This window comes from Ruditapes philippinarum, unplaced genomic scaffold (genome assembly GCF_026571515.1).
Source record: "Ruditapes philippinarum isolate M1 unplaced genomic scaffold, ASM2657151v2 ctg2914_1_1_1_1, whole genome shotgun sequence".
NCBI lineage: Eukaryota > Metazoa > Mollusca > Bivalvia > Venerida > Veneridae > Ruditapes > Ruditapes philippinarum.
Genome location: NW_026856295.1, coordinates 281,087 through 304,830, shown reverse-complemented (window position 1 = coordinate 304,830; position 23,744 = coordinate 281,087). Strand labels below are relative to the sequence as shown.

Below are 23,744 nucleotides of genomic sequence, written 5' to 3'. Positions count from 1 at the left end.
ATGGTGATAATGTTGATTTGGGTCTGTTTTAATGGATGTTCATACATTATATATCACTACTTTTATAGATATTTTATTGTGATATACACATATATATGTTTATTAAAGATTGTGACGTCCTTGGATAAGAAATATTTGCTGAAAGACTTGTTTTGTAATGTACAGCTTAACCTGTGTATAAAGACCAGTCATGACAGAAATGTTTTAAATGGTTTCTGTTGACAAGTGGTCTCTCTTAAAAGGTTATTTTGCTCATTGATTGATTGATCAGAAATATTGTATTATACAGTTAAACCTGTCTTTGAATACCAGCCATGAGACATGTAAGAACAAAATATTTTGAGAGGAGGGTCCTCTTAAAAGGTCATATTGCACAATAATTATCACAAATATTTGCCATAATGATTATTAAAAGATTTTAAACATGTATATCTAGTTGCAAGAAATTGTAAATTGTTTTCTGTTGACATGTGGTTTGTTTTAAAAGTGATCATTAATCCACACTAATTGATGGAAATGAAGGACAAATACTGACCTATAAAAACAGGGTTTTTTGTGTTAGGGTGTTGTTGTTTTTTTAGGGGTTTTCTTTGTTTGAAAGCAGGAGTAAGGTGTTTTTGTTTTCAGAGGTGTTCTTTGTTTTAAAATGGTGTGTTTAGTTGTTGTTTAATTCAAGAGTTGTGTTGGTTAAGAAGTGGTCTTTGTGCAAGAGTGGTATTTATTTAGGTATTGTCTTTATTAATGGGTGCTCTTTATTTACTGTGATTCTTGTTCAGTGGTGGCCTATGCCACTGGTTTGACTATAAATGTATTTGAAAGAGTAGTTTTTTATGTTTTATATGCTTAAGTTCATGTGTACATCAAATAAGGTATAAAGTAATAAATTTGTTTATAGTGTTATGGTTGATTTAAAAAAGTAATAGTCAGAGTTATCAGTTATTTACAATACTATTTAAACATTAAACATTGCTATTAAACATAAGTCTATGGTAATAAATGTAAATGGCAGATAATGTGTGGGTTTTTATTATTCAAATGAAAAATATTGATGAGTAATGTACAGTGAGTGAGATAAGAATGATACACTGAATATGACTTCAGTGAAAATCAATTCAACTTACTATTAATAGTCCTGGCAAAATTGTTTTGTTAAAGAATTTATCTTTGTCATTGAGAATATGGGTGCAATGTCTTTGAGAATAAGATATGCAATGTCATTGAGAATATGGGATGCAATGTCATTGAGAATGTGGGAGGTGATGTCATTGTGAGTATGAGATGCAATGTCATTGAGAATATGGGATGGAATGTCATTGAGAATATGGGATGCAATGTCATTGAGAATATGGTATGCAATGTCATTGAGAAATAATGGGATGCAATGTCATTGAGAATATGGGATGCAATGTCATTGAGAATATGGTATGCAATGTCATGGAGTATGAGATGCAATGTCATTGAGAATATGGGATACAATGTCATTGAGAATATGGGATGCAATGTCATTGAGAAATAATGGGATGCAATGTCATTGAGAAATAATGGGGTGCAATGTCATTGAGAATATGGTATGCAATGTCATTGAGAGTATGAGATGCAATGTCATTGAGAATATGGGATACAATGTCATTGAGAAATAATGGGATGCAATGTCATTGAGAATATGGGGTGCAATGTCATTGAGAGTATGGGATGCAATGTCATTGAGAGTATGAGATGCAATGTCATTGAGAATATGGGATGCAATGTCATTGAGAAATAATGGGATGCAATGTCATTGAGAAATAATGGGGTGCAATGTCATTGAGAATATGGTATGCAATGTCATTGAGAGTATGAGATGCAATGTCATTGAGAATATGGGATACAATGTCATTGAGAAATAATGGGATGCAATGTCATTGAGAATATGGGGTGCAATGTCATTGAGAGTATGAGATGCAATGTCATTGAGAATATGGGATGCAATGTCATTGAGAATATGGGATGCAATATCATTGAGAATATGGTATGCAATATCATTGAGAATATGGTATGCAATGTCAATGAGAATATGGGATGCAATATCATTGAGAATATGGTATGCAATGTCATTGAGAATATGGGATGCAATATCATTGAGAATATGGTATGCAATATCATTGAGAATATGGGGTGCAATATCATTGAGAAGAATATGGGTACAATGTCATTGAGAAATAATGGTATACAATGTCATTGAGAATATGATATGCAATGTCTTTGAGAATATGGGATGCAATGTCTTTGAGAATATGGTATGCAGTGTCTTTGAAAATATGGGACACAATGTCATTGAGAATATGGGATGCAATGCCATTGAGAAAAGAGTATGCAATATCATTGAGAAAATGGGATGCAATGTCATTGAGAATATAGGATGCAATGTCATTGAGAGTATGGGATGCAATGTCATTGAGAGTATTGGATGCAATGTCATTGAGAATATGGGATGCAATGTCATTGAGAAATAATGGGATGCAATGTCATTGAGAAATAATGGGGTGCAATGTCATTGAGAATATGGTATGCAATGTCATTGAGAGTATGAGATGCAATGTCATTGAGAATATGGGATACAATGTCATTGAGAAATAATGGGATGCAATGTCATTGAGAATATGGGGTTGCAATGTCATTGAGAGTATGAGATGCAATGTCATTGAGAATATGGGATGCAATGTCATTGAGAATATGGGATGCAATATCATTGAGAATATGGTATGCAATATCATTGAGAATATGTATGCAATGTCAATGAGAATATGGGAATGCAATATCATTGAGAATATGGTATGCAATGTCATTGAGAATATGGGATGCAATATCATTGAGAATATGGTATGCAATATCATTGAGAATATGGGTGCAATATCATTGAGAAGAATATGGGTACAATGTCATTGAGAAATAATGGTATACAATGTCATTGAGAATATGATATGCAATGTCTTTGAGAATATGGGATGCAATGTCTTTGAGAATATGGTATGCAGTGTCTTTGAAAATATGGGATACAATGTCATTGAGAATATGGGATGCAATGCCATTGAGAAAAGAGTATGCAATATCATTGAGAAAATGGGATGCAATGTCATTGAGAATATAGGATGCAATGTCATTGAGAGTATGGGATGCAATGTCATTGAGAGTATTGGATGCAATGTCATTGAGAATATGGGATGCAATGTCATTGAGAGTATGGGATGCAATGTCATTGAGAATATGGTATGCAATGTCATTGAGAATATGGTATGCAATGTCATTGAGAATATGGGATGCAATGTCATTGAGAATATGGGATGCAATGTCATTGAGAATATGGTATGCAATGTCATTGAGAATATGGTATGCAATATCATTGAGAATATGGGATGCAATGTCATTGAGAGTATGGTATGCAATGTCATTGAGAATATGGTATGCAATATCATTGAGAATATGGGATGCAATGCCATTGAGAATATGGGATGCAATGTCATTGAGAATATGGTATGCAATGTCATTGAGAATATGGGATGCAATGCCATTGAGAATATGGTATGCAATGCCATTGAGAATATGGGGTGCAATGTCATTGAGAGTATGGTATGCAATGTCATTGAGAATGAGGAAGGTAATCTCATTGTGAAGATTGGAGGAACTGTCATTCAGAATATGGTATGCAATGTCATTAAGAATATGGGATTCAATGTCATTAGGTATATGGTATGCAATGTCATTTAGAATATGGGATTCAATGTCATTAGGTATATGGTATGCAATGTCATTTAGAATATGGGATTCAATGTCATTAGGTATATGGTATGCAATGTCATTGAGAATATCAGGGATACAATTTTATTAGAATATGGGGTGCAATGTCTTTGAGAATATGGTATGCAATGTCATTGAGAATATGGGATACAACATCATTTAGAATATGTGATGCAGTGTCATTGAGAATATGGGATACAATGTCATTGAGAATATGGGATACAACATCATTTAGAATATGGGATGCAATGTCATTGAGAATATGGGCTACAATGTCATTGAGAATATGGGATGCAATGTCATTGAGAATATGGGATGCAATGTTGTTGAGGAGAATATGGGTACAATGTCATTGAGAAATAATGGTATACAATGTCATTGAGAGTATGGGATGCAATGTCATTGAGAGTATGGGATGCAATGTCATTGAGAATATGGGATGCAATGTTGTTGAGGAGAATATGGGTACAATGTCATTGAGAAATAATGGTATACAATGTCATTGAGAGTATGGGATGCAATGTCATTGAGAGTATGGGATGCAATGTCATTGAGAATATGATATGCAATATCATTGAGAATATGGTATGCAATGTCTTTGAGAATATGGGATACAATGTCATTGAGAATATGGGATGCAATGCCATTGAGAATATGGGATGCAATATCATTGAGACTGTGGTATGCAATGTCATTGAGAATAAAGATTCAGTGTTCTTGAGAATATAGTTTATAACGTCATCAAGTGTTTGTATGAATTATCATTAGAAATATGAATGCAATGTCATTTGAAATACAGTTGGCAGTGTCATTGACATTATATGGGATGGAACATATTACAGAATAGGCTATACAATTAATGTCTTACAGTGTTGGATATTATGCCATTAAGAGTATTTTATGCAATGTCATTTAGACAATTTGGATGTGATGTCATTGAGAAAATGTTTTGTTATGTCATTGAGAATATTGACTTGAATGTCAGTGAGCCATTTTGTCAGACTAATGCTTCCATTAATACAGTACTAAGATGAATATCAATTGAAGCCTTGTAAAATTTAATGATTAATGCATGAATATATGTAAAAAAAAGACATTTGCTTAACCATTCATGCATTTTGTTTATTACATCCTGTTATCAAAGGAGTGACAATGCAAAATCAGTATGTGAAATCTTAGATCTATTATATACAAGATAATAATTTATCATTTTATAGGTGTTGTAAATATGCCAATGAAAAGAGATCAACCTTAACAAAATTGCTTTCACTTTTATCTCCAAGATTGAAATATGAATATTATTGGTTGGACCGGAATAAGACTGCTATAAAAGATATTCAATATATACTAAGGGAGGAATTTTGTTTGTTTTCCCCGGTTTTTAATGTCAGTTTAATGAAGTCTCATGGTAGTCAAGTGACTGATTTATTCGGTTTGACCTTGGGTGACATTTGTAATAGTGTTCAGTGTCTTTGGTGATATTGTGTTACTTATCCCTTGTGATCTTGAATACTTACAGTTTATATTTAATAGATATGTAAACGGAGGTATATAGGATGCTTTAAATCCTGTAACAGGGGCCTACCTAGCCCAGTGCTTTACGTCACCGATTTAAAATCGGTGTGGGATAGAATCCCGTCAGGGTAGCTATCCAGCTAGCCAACGGATGGCCGGTGGTTCTACCCAGGTACCCGCTCGTGCCGGAATTAATGTTAGAAAGGGCAACTGATGTTTTCAGTGTAAAGCTGGGCATTCGCCTTATGACCTTTACAGTGTTGGTGTCCAACAAAATCTAAATTATTTTGTTATGATTTAGATCATTATATATTTAAATCATTTAGATCTCGAACAGTGTTGACTTTCATAGACATTTCTTTGTTTCTTGCGAAAATTTCTTTTGTTTTGCCTTTTTCGACTGCACTTCCGGTGGTTTTTAAATGATTCCTGATCATAAGTAAGAGTTCTATCTATTTGTAAGTACTGTATCTTTATTCAACTGTATTACACAATGACCAAGATCTGAAAATGATAAGAACAGAAACTATAATAAACTGATAAACTATGACAATTATCCTATAAAACCATGAATATTATTTCTCAAATATGCTTGCTATTGAAACGCGATAATTTGCATTTCAAATGCAATAGCGCGGGATGTGCGAGAAAAACGGGACTTGGAATTTTTGGTCTATAAACTTTTAAAGATAAATTCATTTAAAAGAAGATAAATAAAGGGCTATGAGTCTAATGTCCATGTTTAAATACACCTTCCTTTGGTTGATCCCAAACCTTATCTGCTTACACATATTGTAGAAATTTCAACAGCGTAACGTTGTCCCTGACTTTTAAATATTCAGAAAAGCTCACCCTACAACTTAAGAATCGCTTCTATTTAATTTCTTTTCTTGTGGTTTTATTGGTCTTTTGTCACCTAACTGTTCTATGTTCACCACCGTATGAGCAGATTGGCAGATGTTTCCAAATTCGTCACTGGACCATTTGCTTATGTTGTATTCGGCCGCCGCCGGTGCCAGGGTGCGTAGAGGTAGCTTGCAATTATCATTGCGGCTTATGTCTTACTTGAACAGCCGGAATCAAACTGAGCAAGCAACATATTTTGTCCATGCCGGGCGAATTTTAGCGGTTGCCTTAACAGAATTAATCATTTAAAACGACCGTCTGACCAGTTTGAAGTAGACATATTGATTTCATGTTTAGTATACCAAAGAAATCAAGTAGTAGATACGATGGTATATAACTACATATTTAGTATAATTTTACAGTCTTAAGATGAAATCTCTTGATATACAAAGGTACATATTAAAAGCGGTTGTGGTAATACTGCCAAGTATTTTCCCACGACATGACCCTTCATTCAACTTATATCTTATACTTTTTATTGAACTCTGTACTTCTGACCAAGGGCAAAATGACTTGACAACTGATTGGACTGTGCAAAAAAACACAGGTCATCAATATTGGTCATTAATTCATTATTAATATAACTTATTAAAGGGTGACCACACACGCACACCTTTTCTGATAAATAATACCACCTAGATATAGTAACAGGTGTTGATCAAAACGGGATTATTGCGGGTCAAATGGCCGTCAGCCAACGTTATGCAGTCAAAAATGGCTATACGAATGGGCCAAAGTCTGAAACAGGGACAATCACAAGTTAAACTCTTAAACATTTCTAAAGAGAAAACATGTACTATTTCTTTACAAATCAAGGATTTGTTTGTTTAGTTTGTTTTTCTGGTATTTACGCCGATATTTCACATGTTTGGTCATATCTTGCCACATTGAATACTGTGATTTGGCATATACAGTAAAAACTATCAAAGTGCCACATTGAATATCTTGGCGGTCGATCCCATTAACCGGCTTTACTGGATAACTAACCAGTTATTACCAATAGCTCTGCAAGAGACCAACTGTAAATATCATGCTTTCTGAATAAGAGGTGAGAGAGAAGTTACCATTTAACTTAAATATAGGAGATATGCTTGCTGACTTATCAAATATTCCAAACTGTCTTCTGACATATCTGATATTGGATCTGTTTGCTCATATTTCTGATATTCGATACTGCTTGCTGACTTATCAGATATTCCAGACTATAGTTGCTGACATATCTGATATTCGATATGCTTGCTGACTTATCAGATATTCCAGACTGTTTGCTGACTTATCTGATATTCGAACTGCTTGCTGACTTATCAGATATTCCAGACTGTTTGCTGACATATCTGATCATTTTTATTTATTTTGAATGCTTACAACAGAACGCTAACTAATTTTAAGTGTTTGAAATTTATTTCTATAAACTGTCGCTTTACTGGGTTGTTTAATAAAATTTGATTTACTAAAGTAAATATATAAGGATTCTTTTAAAATAAAGCAACTCTATTGGACATAAAACAAAGATCCTATGAATATCAGTAAAAAATATTCAAATGACAGTCTTCTTTAAGTTATACCAAAATCACCTATTAAAGTAGGAACGAAAAAAACGCATGCTGTAACAGGTTTTATGAAAAGACGGTTTTATTTGAAACATTCTCAAAAAGCACATAATTTATTATTTACCAAGTTGAAACAAGTTCGAATTATGCATATATTTCCACCCTTTAATTTAATCGCGATTTTATTACTTTAAGGCCGCATAATTGTTTACTTTGTCAGGTTTGTACGTCCAAATATTTACAATGAATTGAGACAGTTGTAATTGCTACAAAGTAAAAAGTCTGGGTCAAGTACACACCCTAACGCTCAAAATATACGATACCCGTTTTATTACAAATAAATATTTGCACAACTTTTTGTCCTTGATCGCCCGTCATTCATAGCCATTTCATTTTATTTTTTCTATACCAGTAATTTATTTATTGTGATGCCCAAGGTTCCCTTCATACTGATCTTATCAAGATAAAATGGCGAATTTTTACTTTTTATGTTAATTGGGTGTCCTTGCCTTATATATGTGACATACATTTAAAGCAAATTACACAATGTATATCCTTACAAATTGTATCCACAGTTGTACTAGTTCACTTCCGTATTGCCAAATTGAATACTACGTTTTGGCATACAACAAATTAAAACTGTGGCAAATCTACGGCTTTATATATACACTTCCAAACAGCTATATTGAACATACAATAATAACTGTGAATTTGTGTGTATTTGAGTTTATCTTTACTCTCCAGAAGAGTATTTTAGGGCAAGATACAGATACAGATAGATGCCCCAATTCCAGAAGCTTCTCCTGGTTTAGCGTGGCAAGTACACGGGAACTCGATTTTTACCCCACAATGTCGAGATTACAAGTCTTTCGCTCTAACTGATTGAGCTATGCGGGCTGGCTATAAATGTGAAAAGACAAACTGCATGCATTTATACACTTCCGTAGTTCGTTATTTGACATACAAAAACACTGTGAAGCGCTATGCATTTAGACAAATTGCATGCATTTATACACTTCCGTAGTTTCATATTGAATGCCGTTATTTGACATACAAAAACACTGTGAAGCTCTTTGCATTTAGACAAATTGCATGCACATTTATACACTTCCGTAGAGCTATATTGAATACAGTAATTTGACATACAATAAAAAATGTGAAGCTTTTCGCATCAAAGTGTGATTTGGCATACACAGTAAACACTATCAAACTGACACATTGAATACTATAATTTGTCATATATAATAGTAAAAACTAAGATTTGTGTAAGGTATTACACACTTTCAGACAACTTAAGCGTATTTATTCTGAAGCATTCATTTCCGTAGTGTCACATGAATATGTGATTTGACATACATTCGGAGCTTCAAATTTTCTCTATACACTTTTTTAATTGCATGTATTCATTCACTCTCGTTGTGCCAAAATATGATTTGAATATCGCTTAAGCCGGGGGGGGGGGCGTGGGGTGATGCACTTTTCTATTATCTTTCAGTAACATATTCAATCAAATCGCGTCTGCAATTTCCATGTAATTTTGTAGTATTCAATGTGTCTGAGGATCTACTCGATTCCTGTTCTGTGGTGGTTGTTGTTGTTGTTGTTGATGTTTTTTTTTAATTTCTTCATATTATATTTACAATCTGGGACAAAATGGTCCCAGCTACAATTAAGACACGTCCACACTGCCACTATGAATGCCGTATACAAACTGTCAAAGCATTTAATATTATATCTTCGGAGGCCGATATTTTGCTTTTCAAGACTGAGATTTAGGATGAGATCAATTTATTGTACAAATGTAATTTGATGTATGTTCCATTTATGTATATTTTTCATCGTCTTTTCATAAATGGACACAGAAATAAAAAAAAGCGCGAGCCGACCAAATCATTCATTTCATTTTGGCGGAAGTTGACGATACCGTAATTTATAAATCTAGTTAACATTTTGATTTAGGGTTTGATCTATTTTTATATCGATATTTTCATTCATATTTGTTTATTGGGTGGATTCAAGTGTTTGTTCTTGACTAGTTCTTTCATCTTATAAAATACCATACCTAGATATGTCAGTAAAATTATCTGCATCATGCTTGAGGAGCACTCTTTTTAAGTACCCGGCCACTACATGTTATGGTGCATGTAATTGGATATTTTAAACGGAAACTTCTCAATTTCATTTTCTGTATTGTTGATAAAGTTCGCGGCATAGAAATATTCGCGAATTTATAAAAATCGCGAAAATATGAACTAGCTAAAATTTCAGCCCAAACAAGTTCTTATGTCTTCCGGTAATCAGACGAATGTTGGAAAATATTTCGACAGTTTGACAGTCAACAGTTTGATCTGATCTGATCTCCTCGCTTATTATGCTTCGCAATAGACCTCTGGCATAATATGGCGACATAGTGGAACTACTTTCAGTCACATATGGTGGTAAAGCGGCCTCCGTGTGCCACTTTAGTGGCAAAAGTGATAGACGTATGTTTCTTTTGTAAAGTTGAAGAAAGAAGTAAGAGTGATATTTTAAAATTAAAATTGATAACAGTCAATTTCCCTTCTAAATCAGGCATAGCAAGATTTGAATAAGTTGTGTTACTTTCTGTCGCGAATGAACACTGCCTTATAACCCGGGCGAATGGCGTTGGTGTATTCTTGACCTCTTATCCAAAATATACGGAAAGAGTCGGTGTTTTACGATTGAATCGTCACGAGAATGTCACAACTGGCCACTCCATACAGATTAACGTAATCAAGATTTCTATATTAAAAGAATAACAGCTGAGCCTGTACTTAAAAACACCTTCATAAACGCGCAAGGATACTCAATATCTAATCCATTGTAATAAAGTGATATAATTAAGGCAGACGGTTTTAAATCTTTGCCAAACCTTCTGGATTACGGATTCCCCCATGCTTAAATGCTTGAATTTATAATCTGGTTAGAATTTATAACATTAGTTCATTAGTTATTTACCCATGCATTTCTCAGCTCATGCGGAAGGTGTACCAAACTGACTTGTTGGCCTTGACAGTAAACTATATTACTTTAACATACTACATCTATATGTTCAGCTTGTACAATATCTTATATGAAATAGACCGATTTCGAACGTCTCTAAAATAGTCAGTATCATTTGAAAGTGGTATTAAATATAACTATTTTATAATTTAAGGATATTGATTAAACAAAAAGACAACAAAGAAGGGCATATACTCGTATTTCTATTGTTGACCATGTTTTTCTTTGACGTGGCCATTCGTTTGGAATATGTTCCAAACCGGCCGCGGGTTTTGATGAATAAAATATACATGTCACAACAGTAACTATTAAAGTCCATCTCACTTGATAAAAACAGTAACTAAAATAGGCATTGACATAAAGAAACAGTTTAGGTGTCATCAAACTTGGGAGAGAGGAAACTGTTTTATTGTAGTGTTTGGGCCGTCACGTCGGTCGTTCTATTCAGGGGTCCGTCCATGTCTGAAATAATAACTCTCGGGAGGGCACATAAACGATGATGCTTTAATTTTTAGCTCACCTGAGCATATGCTCAGGGTGAGCTATTAGGATCACTCTTCGTCCGTCGTCTGTCGTACGTCGTCCGTAGTCCGTTCACACTTTTAAAACGACATCTCCTCTGAAACAATAAGGCAGATCATAATGAAACTTCACAGGGATGTTCCTTGTGTGTAGCCTTAACAAAGTTGTTCAAAGAATTCCATTCCATGCAGAACTCTGGTTGCCATGGCAACCAAAAGAAAAAACTTTAAACAACTTCTTCTAAAATAACCCAAAGAGCTAGAGCTTAGATATTTGGCATGAAACATCTTCTAGTGAGTGTCTACCAAGTTTGTTCAAATAAAAGCCCTGGGGTCAAAATTGGCCCCGTCCCAGGGGGTCATGGATTTTCCCTATTTGCATATAGTAAAAACTTTTAAAAATTTATTTTAAAGAACCAAAAGAGCTAGAGCTAAGATATTTAGCATGAAACATCTTCTCATGGGTGTTTACCAAGTTCGTTCAACTAAAAACCCTGGGGTAAAAATTGGCCCCGCCCCAGGGGGTCATTGATTTTCCCTATATGCATATAGTAAAAACTTTAAAAATCTTCTTCTTAAAACACCAAAGAGCTAGAGCTAAGATATTTGGCATGAAACATGCTCTAATGGGTGTCTACCAAGTTTGTTCAAATAAAAGCCCTGGGGTCAAAATTTGCCCCGCCCCAGGGGGTCATTGATTTTCCGTATATGCATATAGTAAAAACTTAAAACATATTCTTTTAAAGAACCAATAGAGCTAGAGCTAAGATATTTAGCATGAAACATCTTCTCATGGGTGTCTACCAAGTTTGTTCAAATAAAAGCCCTTGGGTCAAAAATGGCCCCGCCCCGGGGTCATTGATTTTCCCTATATGCATTTAGTAAAAACTTTAAAAATCTTCTTTTAAAGAACCCATAGAGCTAGAGGTAAGATATTTAGCATGAAACATGTTCTACTTGATGTCTACCAAGTTTGTTCAAATAAGAGCCTTGGGGTCAAAATTGGCCCCGCCCCGGGGGTCATTTATTTTCCTTATATGTGTATAGCAAAAACTTAAAAAATCTTTTTTGAAAAAAAAAACAAATAGCTAGAGTTTAGATACTAAGCATGAAACATCTTCTAGTGAGTGTCTACCAAGTTTGTTCAAATAAAAGCCCTGGGGTCAAAATAGGCCCCGCCCCGGGGGTCATTCCTTTTTCTTATATGTGTTATACAAAAACTTTAAAAAATCTTCTTTGAAAAAACTCAAATAGCTAGAGTTTAGATATTAAGCACGAAGGATCTTCTAGTGAGTGTCTACAAAGATTGTTCAAATAAAAGCCATGGGGTCAAAATTGGCCCTGCCCCGGCTGACATTGATTTTCCTTATATGGGTATAGCAAAAATTTTAAGTCTTCTTTGAAAAAACCCGAATAGCTAGAGTTTAGATATTAAGCATGAAACATTTTCTAGTAAGTGTCTACAAAGATTGTTCAGATAAAAGCCCTTGGGTCAAAACTGGCACTGCCCCAGGTGTGTCATTGTTTTAACTAAATGTGTAAAGAAAAAAACTTGACCAGCTAGACCTTAGATGTTAAGCATGAAATATCTTCTATTGTGTTTCTACCAAGTTTGTTCAAATAAAAGCCTGGGGTTTAAACTGGCCCCGTTCCGGGGACCTATATACAGGTGAGCGACTTCAGGGCCATCATGGCCCTCTTGTTTTGTTTTTGGTTTCACATCTTATGCATACTATATACCTAATCAATGAGTAAAACCTTTAACATCTGGAATTCTTATGAGCGTGGTGGTAATACATTTTTGCTTCTGGGAACGTCTATGATATTAGCCCTATGATTTTTGTGTTGTTTTTATTTACATATTTGGTAAAAGAAGCCTATTCATCACCATATTTTATTTCTTCTCTGATGAAAAAATTAATGACTAGGAACTTCAAAATATACGCCGTGATCCTTTCTGTGTCAAAATCAAGTCATTGGATACACATTGCTAAAAGTACATAATCATCTATTTCATAATTTACTTATATATGTACTATATTGCCCAGACATTCAGAATCTTGACCACACTCGGAGAAAGATTTGTCAGGATTACTGAAATAATGTACATTGAGAGGGCCCGGATTAGGAAAATATAAGATAATAAATTAAATAATGAAATATACCGCTATATAGGACTTTAAAGCGGATTATGGTTGCCGCACTGTCTCGTCTTTTTCTTCTACGCTCCATTAAATTACAGTTGGTCATTTTTACTACGACTGTCTACATTTTTATGGCTTTAAATAACGCTTGTTTTTATCTCTTAGAAATCTTGATTAATGAATAGATGACCAGTTATTTAAAGGTACGTCTGGGGAGTTTTTGGTGGTGATTTTAATCACCATACAAACTCGTTAACATTGTTTTTATCGCACTGCACTTGAATTATTCAAAGTTCTGATAATGATGTTATAATAACGAAACGAATGACCCTCAAGTTACGAGTTTCATACTTTGTGGTTATTGTTTCCTTTGGGTAGAGAATCGTTTTGATTAACTCTGCAACTAAATATATAGCATATCTTGTATATAGCTATTTAGGGCAATTGCTAGAGTTTTGCTTAGGGCAGTCCATTTATCCACCCTAACAGAAATTCCGTTAAATTGATGTAAGAACTTGAAATTCTATCAATATTAACGATAAAATCCAAAATGTACCCCTTATGGGGGTGTTTTTGAATATTATTAATATTAGTTTTTTTATAGAATTTAAAGTTCCTGCAAGAAACCATAATGGTTTTGATCCGCGCGAACATTTGCAACTTCTCGATCATTTCCGTCAAACTTCGTATAGGGGCGTCCGTGGCCGAGTGGTTAAGGTCATTGACTTCAAACCACTTGCCCCTCACCGCTGTGGGTTCGAATCTCGACAGGGACTTTGGATTCTTTCATGTGAGGAAGCTATCCAGCTAGCTTACGGAACGTCGGTGGTTCTACTCAGGTTCCCGTTCGTGCCTGAAATAATGCACGGAAGGGCACCTGAGGTCTTCCTCCACCAGTAAAGCTGGAACGTCGCGATGTGACCTATACTGTGTCGATGTGACGTAAAACCCAAAACAAACAAACAAATAACTTCGTATAAGAATTATAATGAAAAATAGCCGAGATGCTGCGATTGCCGCGGAAATTGCTTTTTTTTCTAGATGCAAGTATTTTGACTACTTTCTTTAAATCCATTTTTTTTCTTTTGTTCTTGAAACTTAGGCTATACCAAAGTCTACAAAGCCGATTGGAATTGTGGTACACCGGTGCATATCTTACCACAATGCAACAAATAGACGTAAATCCCACATTTAGATCTACTTAGATCATGAAGATGTCTTAGCTATGTGGTTCGCATTCATTGGACCTTAAATACAATAATAAACTCCCAACTTGGACGCCGAAACCTAATACGAAAAAGAGAAGAAAGTAATTTGACATTCGTGATAAACGATCTACATTAAAGTTTTGGAAAATTTGCTTAAATTGGCCAGTTTTTCTTTAATAGTGATAAATAGGATTAAGTTTTGATCGCATTTACATGTTTTACATGTGATAAAATAAAAAAGCTCGACATTCCATTATGACCTCGAATGACTGACTACATTCGCTTTGAAACTATCTTCATCTTACATAAAGATACTGTAATATACGTTTTAAAGATTTTTTACAGGTTATATGCCCAAAATGTTCAGATTTTGTTACAGACAAATGAATAATACATAAGTGCATGTTGCAAGTGTAATTAATTTTCATTTCCCCTGGAGAAAACTCAATTGTATTCTGTTCAGAGTTATTCAGCATAATATTATGTTATCGGGTTACAGGCTCCCCATCACAATCTGTTTGACTTCAAATGTTCGGCGTTTTGCAAATAAAAGCTTTCTTTGTAATTCATTAAAATTTAACTTCTTGCTGTGTAATACAATACAACATGTTATAATATATTTTATGTATATGCTATTATGTGATATGTCAAGTGTGACATGATAATAATAATGGTAATGTGATATGATATAAAATTATATGATTTGAGGCTAAATGAGCAACAGAACATGAAAAAAAGACACTTGTATCATTTGTCAAGCTTTACATACTTTGTTTTATGTAATATATATAATGTGAAAATAAAACGTGTCTGTAGTGTCTTAAATGGATTTTCAAATGAACATTTATAAGCCACGAGCTTGTATATTTTAAAGTCACATCATGCCTAAGTAACAATTAAAGTATCCCTTCTTTCGAAATGGCACAGTTGTGTTTTATAAAGTATAGATAATGGTTTTAAAGATCGTTAGATGGAGGGCCGAGTGTGAAAATATTTGTCATAAAAATAGTAAGATGTATTTGTCTTCCATACAAAGCACGAAATCACTATAATAATGTACTATTTGTCGAAAAGCCATACAAGAAGAAGATGGTTCAGGTCATTTGCCAAAAAAGTTTATGTTTGGTTTCTCTTGATAAATTTGCTCTTCATATGCGTTATATCCAATACTCCGATGTCTCGCGCGCATAAATCTAGGTTCTATTTCAAAGGTCAAGCTCACATATGGAGGACGAAGGCTAAAGTTAGTTCTTTCTTCCGGGTATTTTTAAATTGCCTAGTCTAAATTCTAAAGACCTATAACAACTATATTTTGTATTGTGACTTTTATTAGTTTCGCGTGAATCAAGTACAAAACATACAAGGTCAACAAAGAACATTCAAGGTCAACAGGTTGTGGTAACAGGAGTAGATAAAACACGGTACGAAGGGTGTATGATAGCATTTGCGAAATATGGTATAAAATTATAAATACTGTACAATTACGTTCATATTCTGTGGTCATATATCTAGGGAGAATTTTTACCAAAGAAAGTGTCTGTTTTTTAACACACATACATGATATTACAAAGTAGAACTAAATAATCCCTTACCAAAATTAATCAACTATTATGCATTGGAGTTTAACTAAAATCTTAATAAAAAGAATATTTATCTAATGCCAACAATTAGGGCTAACGAATTGGTAATACATTATACATGTATATCCACGGTTTTATAAGCCCGTTTTTATGACACTGCGTGTATTCAGGGTACATTCTTAATATCTAGTATTTACTTTAAATTTGGAAGTGAACAAAGGAAACTTAAATCGAGATAATTACTGTTTAAGTGTGTGGTGTCCAGTTTTATTGAAATTAAATATTTATTTAAACGTTTTATCTGTCTCGTTCTGTCATTAGGGTCTTAGTTTTTGAAGAAGAAAAACGATTTTTATTTATATAGTAGACTTGGATGTGACAGAATTTTATAACTGTTTGATATATTACAGATATTATTATATTTGGGTCTTTGTGCCCTGATCATTTTAATTGCAACGCTTTAATATATATATCTTTGCTGGCAATGAATCATAGCAGTTAAAAATTTTATTTCACTTTAATTTGGTTAAAACGGTCAGTGTCTAATCGAAATGTTCATTATTTTGTCTGTCCGATCGACAATTGTTCTTTCATTCTGCTATCAAGCCACTTATAAGTCGTCAGTCCGTTTAATACAAACCAGTTCGTTTAATACAAACCCTTTCGTTTAATACGAACAATTATATTTGTTACATTTGAAGCTTGCTGTTTTGGCCTCCGCGTCCGAGTGATGTAGGTCGTTGATTTCAAACAACATGCTCCTTATGGAATGTGGGTTCCAATCCTGTCAGGGACTTTGAAATTTTCCTATCAAGCTAGCTTACTAAACGTTGATGGTTTTACTCATGGGCCGTTCGTGCATGAAATAATACACGAACGACCACCTGGAGTCTACCACCACCATGCAGTAAAGTTGGAAAGCCGCAATATGATCTTTACAGTGTTGATGCGGCGTACCCCCCCCCCCCCCCCCCAGACGACATTGATTGACAATAATCGGACTTTCTTCTACATTTGATCTATACCATCAGTCTAGGAATTTAAATCTTGATAAGTTTTAGTGAAACAAATCTACATTGATAATTGCCGCAATGAACCGGAATTCAAAGATCTATATGGTAATAAAAGGGGCATACTGACCAGCTAATTTATGGAAAGATATGTTAACAGATGTGCTGATGACATGCACCCGTTATGGACGGTGGTCAAGTCGATTGACACGTTTCCTATGCTGATGTAGTGGCGAAAACTGATTATTTGCCCCAATGATCATCCGGTTAGCTAAACAGATATTATGTTGGACTGTGAATCAGGAGATTCGGGTTTGATTCCCGGACAGTGCATGCCACTTCGAAATCCATTCTACGGTCATTCGCACTGTTCCTCTGCTCTGGCATGTGCAGAACTTATCAGTTCCCTTGTGAAAGTGAAAGCAATTAGTACTGGGTTAATTGCTTGTGAAAGCCTGTCCAAGAACGACGCTGTTGCTGAACTGTATCACTTGCGGGGTTTACCGATATGGCCGGAAAGGGTATGATCGCATGTTACGTCATGTTTGAGTGTCATACTTACATCATATTCAATATTATACCATAGATGATCTATATATACCTACTTAAAACACTTAAGTAGCTGTGAATGGTAAAATATATAAGTCGGATCAGGTGTCGGTGTAAGTACAGATATTTTTACAGATAAGACCCGCTTGTGAATGATATTAAATTCTTTTAATTCAATTGGCTTTAGTTATTATACAGTAATACTATCGTTAAAATTCCTTGTCATGAATTGCAAGGGGTATTTGTTATGTAAGAGCATACATTGCCCAGACCACTTAAAGGCATTTCCTAACTAAATATAATTATATCTTATTGTACAAGATTGCAACACAATCTTTTAATCCACATAATAAAAAATGTTGATACACATTGCAAGCTTGAAACAAGTACCACAAAATAATCGTCCTTAACTTTGTCGAAAAGTGCATGCGGATTTTAAGATGGATTTAACTTAAATCTGGGTCTTATCGTTTAATTCAATTTGTGGAAAGAATAAAAAAAATCATGTTGGCTTAGATCAGTTTAAACATGCTTTTAATGTGTTATATCAAGTTTGCACTTAGCTTCTTAGCTTCTTTTCCTTCCTGGAGTGTGTGTGTGGGGGGGGGGGGGGGGGGTATCTGGTTTAAGTCTCGACGGTGCCATGTAATAGACCGATATACGGATTGGTACTAGAAGCTGCCTTGCTTGGGTATGATTATGATTGCGCATGTATACCTCAGTCTTCCACCGTCTCTTTTTATCCATGAAACAGTTCAGTAACAGTTCTGTCTTAAAAATCAACAAACTTGATGCCTAGCGTGTTTACAACTACAATAAAATTCTACAACCAGTTTTAAGAACTCGGTTGGGAACGGCGACGAGTCCACTATTCGGAACACCGTGGCAGTTATCAACCATTTGAAGTATGACGTAAGATTACTCGGAAGATGGGCCAGAAGTGCACAATCAAGCTAGGATTGTTAAAAATGGCAAATTACTTGTCGGGGCTAGCCAAAACTTTAAAACTGCATGTAAAATAGCATCATTTGTGGGTTTGGAATTTATTTAAGCTTAGTTTGCCAATAGTTTGGTTAAACCGATCCTTAATGCAATAATACGTCGAATTCGCGATTTTGTGGGTGGTAAACGGGACCTGGATTAGATTCCTTACGAATAAATTGATCCCGTGTCAAAAAACACCCAAGTAACGACCCTTTGCTTCAGAATTTCGATATAAGATAAAAACAAATGTATACATATTTGTTACGATGATTTGTGTACTCAATATTTGTCGAATTTAATCACGCCTACATCTTTTTTCGAACATTTTTCATCATACTGTGATTGTCCAATGTAGAAAATCTGCCGAGTCAGCTGTGGAAAAGATAACGAGTTAGCGTTTAATGTTAGAACTTTATTTTAATTCTGAATAAGTTTAATTATGTCTTACAAAAAGTAATAATACCATATACATTTTATCAAACCATACTTAATAATCAAAGGAAAGAATAAATAAAATAATGTCTGGTGGAAAGGTCGAAAGGTAAACGCCTCGGAGTTGTAATTTATGAATACTTAGCCGTGTGAGTTCAAATCCCTCCAGGGGAACGCCTTTGTTTTCTATAGCAAAATGTTTACACTCATTGCTCAGTACTGGTTGGTTCCAGGAACAGATTCCTACACAACTAACACGAAATAAAATAGAAAAATTCTGGATAAACTTAAGCGGGAACTCTGTGGTTGGGCGGAATGGTGCCCAAGTCTCTCCAACTTTGGAGGGTGCGTAGACAATATGAAGTAATAAAAAATTCATCATTCAAAACGAAATGTTGACCATTTACCAAAAAGGTGATTTTAACCACTCATGATTGAAATGTATGTTTGATGGTTTTATGTATGATATATAGTGATATTTGACGAATAATGTGCGATACACCATCCACCATTAACATTTTGTTATATTATATAAAAACATATAAAGTCATAATGTCAAATAGGTGTGTCATATTGTTAAACGTGTGTGTTTTATCCCAAAAACAAATCATTTATTGTTTGATGTACAAGGTAACGTTGCAGTTAACTTACAAACGGTCAATTTTAATGAATTGTTTGAATAGTATATATACAATATCGTTATATCACAGGAAAATTGTTTGTAAAGGTAATTGTCCATTGGTAAGCATTTACCAAATTTAATTGGTTAAGAACTTAAGAGTGGCTGCGCCGCTTCTTGATTCAATTTTGTAAACGCTAACTAATGAACGCTCACCAATTTAGTGGTTGAAATTGTTTTTTTTACTTTTTTACCAAAATGATTAATGTACCAAAGTGAATTTGAAATACTTAAATCTTATTGGGTAAAGAAATAATTTCGAAATCTAAGATACATTTAAAATGACAAAGATATCTTAATAAGGATATATTTCGTAAAACGTGAGGATTGTCAACATCATTCTCAAAAGTCAAGATCACGATGTTCTTCTTTGGAAATTTTAAGTAAATGAGTATAAAATTAAGATGAATTGGTTATAGGTGTGAAATCTTACTTCTTACAATTGATGTTATTATGAATAAACACATAAAGCTTTCTTTTGAAATTAAGTGCAAAATTTTATGCAAATTTCTGAACATATTTTTATTTGAGCTGTTTTATTGCTCATTTTTAATAAAGAAATTCTAGCACACATTTAACTTTTTTAGCAACTAGAAATCTGCTGATGGAAGCAATTTCGCTCAGACGCTTGTAATCCGTTAAATGTACGGTGTCGTAACTTTCATGAGCAATTATGTAAAATAAATGTTTATCTTAATGACTTTAAACACCGTATGAAGTGATTAATTTCGCTTGTTCACGAAAATGAACAATTGTTGTCCAAACTTGTAACTGTATGTAACTAAAATTATCGGTAAGTTCTCAAGTCGGCGTGATCGTAAGGGGCGGGGCGACTTTAGAAATGGGTTCAATCAACAAAAGTCTATGCATCTCTTAGCTGCAGCAGGTGAGGTGGTTGTGACCCCTGGTGTTGCTATAGGTTTGAGCCTGTTCCTACACCATCTGATCTAAATCGTGTTTGTGCGTAAATAATTTTTTTAAAATTTGAAAGTCTCAGACTTTATACAAGTTTGCATAAATCTCTTCCTATTCGTTTTTCTTTAAACGTGCACTGGATGTATCCTATAGAAATATCTACATACTGTTACATTGTATAATATCATCATGCATTACTGATAATGTACTATTTTGTCTTTTTTTATACCCTAGACTTAAGGACCTTCTCTTATCACAGTTCGTCCCAGATATTTTCCCTCCGTATATGAGGCATTTAATTAACACAAGATCGATTATTTCAACAAGAAATATAATCTGTTTACCACCTACCTACCACCCACGGCACCCTTAACCTCTATGACATGCTTACTCACACTGTGCGCCGATGTAAAAGGTATATTACTAGATACAAATTCAAGTTTACGTTTTTAAAATTCAGCAAATCTCTCCCTCCTGTAGTTTAGTAATGTTGGTAGGTGGCGTGAGAGATGTTGTATATTTTCATTGCCCCTCATGTACATACTCAATCAAACCGAGTCTGCATTTTTCATGTAATTCTGCTGTATTTAATGCTTCCGAGGGATCACTATTTTCAGATATTTTGGCATGACATAAAACCAAGATTGATGGTATTGTGAATGTGTCTTTAAAGACCTTTTATTCCTTACAAATACTTCTATCTTTGTTTTTCAAAAGCTTTTTATTTTAGTGTCCGGTTATGTTTTTGCAGAAAGTTACTCATTGGCCAATTACCTGAGCCCTCTTTTTTCTATTGCTTTTTGGCAATACGTTTAGATATAGTGATTTTGTATGGAAGTCAAAATACTATATTTTTTACATTTTGCTACTCTTATGACAAATTATTGCAAATTCAGCACTACTTTCTTCAGGTGATATGCATCTAACACGCTTTTAAACATTCACTTATATTTGCCCTTTTTACAGAAGGAAATATTCATTTGTTCCTGAGGCATAATATGTGTCTTGAATAAGACATAACAGAGCTGTTTTATGTTAATATTGTAATATTTTCTGCTATTTGGATCAATTATTACGATGAACAATATCTGTAAATCTAGGGCATAGATTATATTTCATTGATAAATATGCAAAATGAGCCAATATTTTAATTTCTTTCATTCATTTGTTATCTAGTTTTCAAAAGAGATAAATCTTTTTCATTGATAAAAGGTTTTTCTAACGGAAATAAAAAACAACAAAAAAACGACGATACTATGGTGGCTGATTTGTGCCATTCGTGTTTTCGCCCCGCGACCCCCGCCAAGCAAAAAGTCGAGAATTAACAAGTTAAAATGGCGGGGTTGCGGGGCGAAAACACGAATGGCACAAACCAGCCACCATACGATACCGTTATATCTCCTTTTATATTATATTAGTCTTTTTTTAATGATATGACGATATAAAGATATGAAATCCAACGATATATTATGTCAAGTTGTTTAACCTTGGAAGAAAACATAAATGTTCAGGCAGGTAATTGAACGCGATAAACACTCGTCTGCATTTTATGTTGTAATTAATAAAAGTGACAGATATAAAAAATTAAAACGGCCCAAACCATACCTTTTATCATTATGAAAGCCATAATTGAATTGAAATATCGGTAATTAACATTTTATTATTGATAAAGTATACTGGAAATTTGATAAAACCGGTCGCATCAAAGAGGACCTTTTAAACGCATAAAGAAATATAATTTACATGGTATTTAAACAAATATATAGCCCACGTACGTGCGAGGGTTTTTTCATTATGGTTATAAAACACCTCTCATTAACAAAATTTACAGGTTATCTTTATTCAGACCAGGAAGTCGGGAATACGAGAGGAATGCCAATGGTCTACGTAATGCCTCTTTTTTTGGTTTATGAGAGGTTTTTCACGTATTGACATTACCTCTCATCAACGTTATTTCCTGGTTTACTATATTAAGACCTCAGGCTCATTTACATGAGAGGTATTTCACTTGTTGCAATAATCCAATATTGTGATGCACGTGACTTTTATGCAATACGCTACGACGGATACATAATTGAAGAAAAGTGTATTCTTTATACAATTCAATCATCAGATCCGAAAAAGATATACAAAATAGACTTCTTAAAAATTTTGTACCAATTACCATTTACACTGTGCTAATTGTTTCTTTGTTGAAATGTTAAAGGCCCATTCAGCCTCAGATTCTGTGCCTGATTATACTAGTACATCATACAAATCATGACGGACACTCGGACAGTCACCTTCCCAGTGTGTCTGAATTATGTACCTGTGCATTTCCTGCAATTTACTGCCAACATCCCCATATCAATTTATTTAAGACAGCGACGGGGGACGAATGGCATTGGTGTTACATTGTCGTCTATCAATCCCCCGGTAAGGATTAGAACCCGCGACTCCATGGCAAGCAGACCTAATGCTCTGTCTACTGCTTGATGGTGATATAGGGACCCTGACACCATACAAACAACATGTTCATATTATACTCATGTATTTACATATATTTACATTATTTATAAAATTGTTCAAAAGACATCACGTGTTGCACATCTATCAAAACTCAAAATATCAATCAATCTGGCGCCATCGTTCTTCTTTACTTCAGTGAATACTTTGAAATAGAAAGGTTCATTTGTAATAGTTTCATGATTTAATTGACGAATTATGCATCATTCAATCAATGGAATGTGAAAATATCTTACTACATTTGTATATTGAGATGGCGTTGCCATCGTAACGTAAATCTATATACCTACATTTGTATATATAATATTGTAAAATTTAAACTTTTAAGAAAAAAAGAAAGGAAGTAAAATCTTGTACATGTATAAGTCTCTACAATATTTTTTTTTCTGAAACAATTATTCATATTAGGGTTTGCAGACGACAAAATCAGTAATCCTGATGGAAATAT

General features: G+C 34.2%; 1 protein-coding gene across 1 annotated transcript; it reads left to right on the top strand.

Annotated features, from left to right (window-relative positions):
* Positions 1 to 2,931: 2,931 nt before the first annotated feature.
* LOC132746110 (uncharacterized) lies at positions 2,932 to 4,130 on the top strand. The gene is made up of 2 exons (XM_060735179.1): positions 2,932 to 3,719; positions 3,866 to 4,130. Exons 1-2 carry the CDS (start codon positions 2,932 to 2,934, stop codon positions 4,128 to 4,130), a joined length of 1,053 nt encoding a protein of 350 aa, XP_060591162.1.
* Positions 4,131 to 23,744: the final 19,614 nt, after the last annotated feature.